Source organism: Octopus bimaculoides, chromosome 3, assembly GCF_001194135.2.
Source record: "Octopus bimaculoides isolate UCB-OBI-ISO-001 chromosome 3, ASM119413v2, whole genome shotgun sequence".
In the NCBI taxonomy this organism is placed as follows: domain Eukaryota; kingdom Metazoa; phylum Mollusca; class Cephalopoda; order Octopoda; family Octopodidae; genus Octopus; species Octopus bimaculoides.
This window is the reverse complement of record NC_068983.1, coordinates 43711516-43718303: the sequence shown is the minus strand read 5'-3', so window position 1 is coordinate 43718303 and position 6788 is coordinate 43711516. Positions and strand designations below refer to the sequence as shown.

Below are 6788 nucleotides of genomic sequence, written 5' to 3'. Positions count from 1 at the left end.
GGTTGAAAAACTTCGATAATGCAAATATGTTAATAGATACCGGGATAGCAAAAATCACTCAGAAACTGGGATATTATACCTGGATAAGGGGTAGAAATTCCATGTTAAAGTGATGTATTTTGAGTTGATATAAAGAATAATAATAAATGGAGCAAAACGCATATAATGAATAAGTTCTTTTAATTCCTACACATGTTTCAAAAATTATATGCACTCTACTCCAAAGGAATAAGAGATGCTGGTTATACATATAATTTTATCTTCAGGGAACCATTTTACAAATGCAAGCATTCAGCACAAGTCTTGCATTTGTAAAATGGTTCCCTGAAGATAAAATTATATGTATAACCAGCATATCTTATTCCTTTGGAGTAGAGTGCATATAATTTTTGAAACATGTGTAGGAATTAAAGGAACTTATTGATTATATGCGTTTTGCTCCATTTATTATTATTCTTTTCTATATATATATATACATACATACCATAGATCGGTATTTCCGTCACAATATAATTGCAGTAAACCATAAATGGTGGGTGATTGCCGTAGCCATCTGGATCGATCGTGTAATATTGTCTGACCAACGGGTTATTGCCATAAATGTCAAATTTAGTCATGATATCATAGCAGCTTCTCAAAATATCTGTAAAATATTGTAAAGAAACAAACAAAACAAAATGAAGATTATTTAATGAAATAGTTCATGTGTATCTTTGGCTTTATTTCATTGGCCTTAGTCATGCGACACTAGCATCTCACGCTACTCATATTCTATAACACATCTACCAATGATACATAAAGCAAGCAAACCTAATAGCATATTCCATTTTTAGACAGAAAATTATAGATAACTATTTCACTATTTAAAAATGTCTCAGCTTCAAAGCTGCGGTCAAGCTGGGGCACCACCGTTGACTGAGTTCCACCATTACTTGAAACCTCCTCTAATATGTAGCATTTGGTCAATGAGGGAGTTGGATGCCGCTGCCCTCATCTGTGTTTCTTGCTGTGAGGTATACTCGTCTGGAACCTCATCTAGAACACGAAGAGATCCAGTTTTGTCCTTAAAGACACATCCATACCATGCAGGTCTCTCAGGCATTTTGGAAGAATAATGAAGAGCTGTGGGCCCCTGAAGTCCAAGCTGTTGCAGTATCTGATCCTGTATTTTGATGGCGATTGTGGGATCTTTGGCACTATGCAGCGGCGCCCCGCTCGGCAGTTTGAGTAACTTTCAATGCCAAAGTTTGGTACAAGGCCTTCCAGGATTTTCCAGATGTATTTCACTGCATATCTCTCCCGCCTTCGTTCCAGGGAGAAGAGTTTTAATTCTTTCAGTCTTTATCAGTACCTGATACGTTGCACCGAGAAATTTTTCTTAGTGTAGATTATTAAGTTTTTTAAGTTATTTTACAAGAAGGCTTCAGCTGGGCAAAAAACAAAAACAAAATGTTTTCTTCTCGAACCATGCCAGGCTCATGAAGGCCGATTTCCCGGTTTCATTGGCGTAGATATTCCCTGGACGGGACGCTGGTCCATTGCATGATTACTCATTTTTGCCATTTGAGTGGACTGGAGCAACATGAAATGAAGTGTCTTGCTCAAGAACATAACGCGTTGCTCGGTTCAGGAATCGAAACCACAATCTTACGATTATGGGTCCAACACCCTAACCACTAAGCCACGTGCCTCCACTTCGGTTGGGCAGCTAGGTTGTAGTTATATTTCTTCTATAGCTGAGTGGTTATCACCACAGTCCATGCCAGTTACGAGGCCAAATATCCCTGAAAGCTTCATCAGAATCCATCCAATGGTTCTTGAGATATCTTGTCCACGGACAAGCAAACAAATAGGTTCATACACTCCATAATCCAAGAATGTGGGATCATATCATACGCCTTACGATAATCGATCCATGACATGGATAAGTTACTTTTCGTCCTCTTGCAGTCTCTAAGTACAGTTTTGTGTCTCAGGAGTTGATCCTTGTAACCTCTGCACTTACGCTTGCAACCCTTCTGCTCATGTGGCAGGACTCCATTTTTGTCCAGATGTTCGTACATTGACTCTGCGAGTATTCCAGTCAATAACTTCCACATAAGTAGCAAACAGGATATCGGCTTGTAATTGTCTACCGTATTGCCTTTTCCGATGTTTTTCAGGCACAGCACTGTCCTACCCAATGTCAACCACTCTGATGTTCCTTGGTCGGCATTTAACAAGGTGTTGAGTTGCGCAGCTATTCGTGCATGACATTCCCCAAATCTTTTGATCCAGTAGTCTTGAACTCCATCTGGTCCCGGGGCCTTCCAATTGCTCATTTTTTTGCTGATTTCCTTCACTTCCCTAACTGAAATGACTAGTTCTGTCTGTTTTGGACAGGCTACTGTTTGTTTCAGTTCTTGTAACCATTCAGCATCCTTCTTGTGCTCTTTGTTTTTGCTCCAGATGTCACTCCAAAATCTTTGACTTTCGATGTTATCTGGTATCAACTTTTCATCTGTACACTCTCCATTTATTTCTTTACAGAATCTCTTCAGATCTACTCTGAATAACCTATTCTTGTGGTAACCCATCATTCTTTTGTCGTATCTTACCATCTTTGTTTTCTTTGCAACTAGGCGCTGTTTCAGTTCCTACACTACTACTTTCAGGCCCTTTCTTTCAATATCATAATTCCTTTTCAGCGCCCTGTATTTTTGTTCGCTTTTAAGCTCCCCTTTCTCTTTTCGGTCTAACACAGAGATGTCCTTCGAGAGCATGTCTAACCCTGCCTGGATTCTTTTTTTCCACCATAGATCTTTTCTTTTGTCACTCCCATTATGTTTCATTTTATTGACATCGACACCCACGTTTTCTGCTACAACAATACTTGCTGCCTTGATCAAATTATTTGTTTCTGTGATGTTGTTTGTTCTGATGTATTTGAGAATGTCATTGACATTTTTCGTTTCTTGGTTCAATTTCCATCGATCAACCTTTTTAAGGTTGCAAATAATGTCGCTATCGTACTCCTATAGTCTTGGTATTTACTCTGTCGTAGATTGCCTGTTGTTCATCTGTCATATCACTATTAGTTCTATTGTCTTCTTTTAGATCATCTATATGTCTCTCAAGTAAACTACCACTGCTCCTTTCCTGTGCTATGGGATTACTCTTATTAGTAAGAGCTGTATTTTCATTGTTATCTCTACTGCTACTTTTCATGACCCGTCTTTTGATAGCTTCGCGCTCTGCTTCTGTGAACCAACAAATTTTCCTTATTGCACTAGCTTGATCACATAGTCTCTGTTTCGTGAGTTGAAAGAATCTCTTTTCTTTCCAATAATCTTACATACGTTGTCGGTAACCCCTAATTTGAGCACCATTTTCATCTACCGGGCTGCTCAGGTAGTAACACTCCATGACCACAGCATTAATTTGCTTGCTCCCTCTACGCCGTGTGTGCTGGTCCATTGTTGGATAACGACAGGCTGGAGTTGGACCAGTATCTCTGAGCCTCCTGGGTGCAACACTGTCACCATGAAGGGCTTCAGTTTCATTACCACCGTTATTCACAATACTTTGTTTTTTCATTGTCACTCATATGAGGTAGCGATTATCAGGTTGCGCAATTACCTGTGCTTTTATTGCGACACTATCACTAGATGTTTCATTAATAAGCTCATCAGGAGGAGAAGGCTCCAATCGTTTCCTTTCATAATTATTATTATTATCATTATCATAATAATATGATCGAAGCTATCAACACCTGGGCGGTGTCACTCCTTAGATATGGAGCAGGGGTACTCACATGGACAGTAGACAAACTAAACAGCTTAGGCAGATAGACAAGGAAGTTGCTAACTATATAATGGTCACTCCACCCAAAAAGTGACACAGACAGATTCTATATACCAAGAAAAAGAGGGGGAAGAGGACTTATTGGATGCGAACACAACATTAAAGTAGAAGAAAGCAACATAGCATGGTATGTAAAAAATGCCACAGCACCGCTATTGTTAGAAGTAGGAAGGTCAGGCTTGCGTAGAATGAAAGATTGCAAAGATAAAGCATTCTACAAGAAATTGAAAACGAATGAAGCTGAAAATAGGTGGGTAAAGAAAACAATGCATGGGCAATTTCATAGGGATGTTGAAGACAGACAGAGAAAAAAGATGGTTGTAGATGACTAAAAGTGATTTAAAACCGGAAACAGAGGCTCTAATCTATGCTGCCCAAGAGCAGGCACTAAGAACAAACTACATAAAATACAGAATTGATAACACAGCAAAAAGTGATAAGTGCAGAATCTGTGGACAAAACGGTGAAACCGTATGGCATATTACGAGACAATGTACGCCACTAGCCCAGAAGGAATATAAGAGACGCCGCGACATCTTGGAAACTCTGCAACAAGTATGGGCTTGACAGAGCAAAAAATTGGTACGACCACAAATCTGAAGGCATAATTGAAAATAGAAATGCAAAATCCTATGGGATTTTATGATTCAGTGCGACCATGAGATAGAGAATAGGAAGTCGGATTTAGTCGTAATTGAGAAAGAAAACAAACTATGCTGGATCATAGATATAGCGTGCCCAGCTGACAACATGATATGCGATAAGGAAGAAAGAAAAGTTGAGAGATATGACAGGTTAGCTTGGGAAGTTAAGCAGTTGTGGTCGATGAAAAAGGTAGCAGTAGTACCAATAATTGTCGGAGCAATGAGAACAGTGAGCAAAAATCTCGAGAAGTACGTAGAACAAATAGGGACTGCAATAATGGTGGAGCACTTGCAGAAAACAGCACTGCTTGGAACCACTCGAATACTCCGGAAGGTGCTCGAAAAATAAGAGGTTTTACCTTAGTTCACTGGTAGTGAACAGCTGACACTGTAATACATCTCCAGCGTTTGAAGCCGTGCAAAGTCAATAATAATAATAATAATAATAATAATAATAATAATAATAATAATAATAATAATAATAAGCGTCCAATATTTCCTTGAAAACCTCTCCGTGAAGGGATTTCTCTTTGCAGTGTAATCGTTTATTATTTTACTGGTTTCATTCAATGTGTACGGATTGTATTCTAAGGAGAGTGTTGTCTCTTTGCGCCACAGAAGGCACTACTTGAAACCCTTGGTGATTTGTTGTTGCATAATTTCAGGTAAAGAATAACCGGTAAATAAGAACTATCCGAGAGTCTTTCATAATAGATGATAATAATAATGATTATGCCCTGATGCAGTACCAGGCAGTGGCTCTCATGGCTTCTCATCTTAACTGATTGGGAGTGTCATCATGTACATTGTTTTGTCTTGGTATAAAAGATGGGCTACAGCAAATATTCTGCTTAATACCACAGATTTGTTTGTCAGTTGTTTGACCTTAACCAGTTGAGCATGTCCCTTGGTGGCTGACGATATGTGCATCTCCGATCATGAGCAGACGTTTTGGGAGAGCATCATAACCATATGTTGAGAGGAATTCTTTGGGGTTGGGATAATTCACCTCTGGAAACAGGTGTTTCGTTCAACATACTTGAACAACCCTTATTCAGGGACATTTTGAGTGGGATGGACTACTCGACCTGAAGAAAATTCTGACTGGGCCCCATATGTAAGCTCCTGAGCTGTTTATCTTGAAATAAGATCACCATGTCGCACACACATGATGATGATGATAATAATAATGATAATGATGATGATGATGCTTATAAAAAAATTATAACAATAACAACAACTACAACAACAACAATAATAATAGTATGCAATTGAGTTTACGCAACCTGTCACCCTAAAAAAAAAGCACAAAGAAAACAACAAAAAAGGAACAGAAATACCTCAAGAATGTACTTACTCAGGCAGATAAGAGGTTCTACCACAAACTCGGCATACTTTCCCGTGCTTAGTTTCTTCATTTCTATCTTGGTAATAGGAAGCTGTGATTTAGTTGAAATTGTTACATAATCTGATCTATTGAAATAGAAATTGATCTGTTATCTAACATTCGGTTCTGTTCTTAAAACAAATGAGCAAGATTGTTACTGATATATACGTTTCTAGCCTACGCTCTTCGACAGTAAGGAACACAGAAATAAACAGGGAGAGAAAATAGAAAAAAGGTTTAGTGGTTAGCGATCTATCATGGCGATATATCTATCTATCTATCTATCTATCTATTTATTTATCTATCTATCTATCTATATATATATATATATACATATATATATATATATGTACACACACACACACACACACACACACACACACACACAAACACACACATATATATATATATGTATAAAAATTAACAGAATGCGATAAAAATCCAAGGCTGTGAAAGATTTCAGAACATTTATAAATAGAAGGTCTTACAGCTGTTTCCGGGATATTTTATATAGCCCTTCATTGGAGATGGTGTGAGAAAATGGTTAAGCAGTAGTTATTCTAGATAAGATATGAAATAGAGAGTGAATTGGAGGAATGTGGTATTGTTGTCATTTCTGTATTTTTGATTGTCGTGGAAGAAAGCCTTCCATCTGATTCTTCGGATGAGGTCCTTAGTTTTGGTAAGGAGGAGTAAGAGGAAAGTCTCTTCTGAAGGAAGAGGTGTATCCTTAAGAGAAATGCCAAGGAATTGTTTATCCACTACTGAAGCGTTACCTGATATAAGTGCTTATAATAACGCGAAATTGAGGTTATGAGAGGTAATGGTGTCAAGAAGATCCAAAGGTGTCAGGTAATGCTGAGTAAGTGCTCTGGACAGATACAGATAGAGATACATATATATATATATATATA

The 6788-nt window shown here is 38.1% G+C and overlaps 1 protein-coding gene across 1 annotated transcript in view; it reads right to left on the bottom strand.

Moving 5' to 3' along the window:
- Positions 1 to 6788, bottom strand: part of LOC106875361 (uncharacterized) — a 142593-nt gene that overhangs the window by 86276 nt on the left and 49529 nt on the right. Inside the window, exons 20-21 of the mRNA XM_052966732.1 lie at positions 5845 to 5960; positions 485 to 643 (exon numbers count right to left, since the gene is read on the bottom strand). Of these exons, the coding sequence (XP_052822692.1) occupies positions 485 to 643; positions 5845 to 5960 (275 nt within the window). The remainder of the gene's footprint in view (positions 1 to 484; positions 644 to 5844; positions 5961 to 6788) is intronic.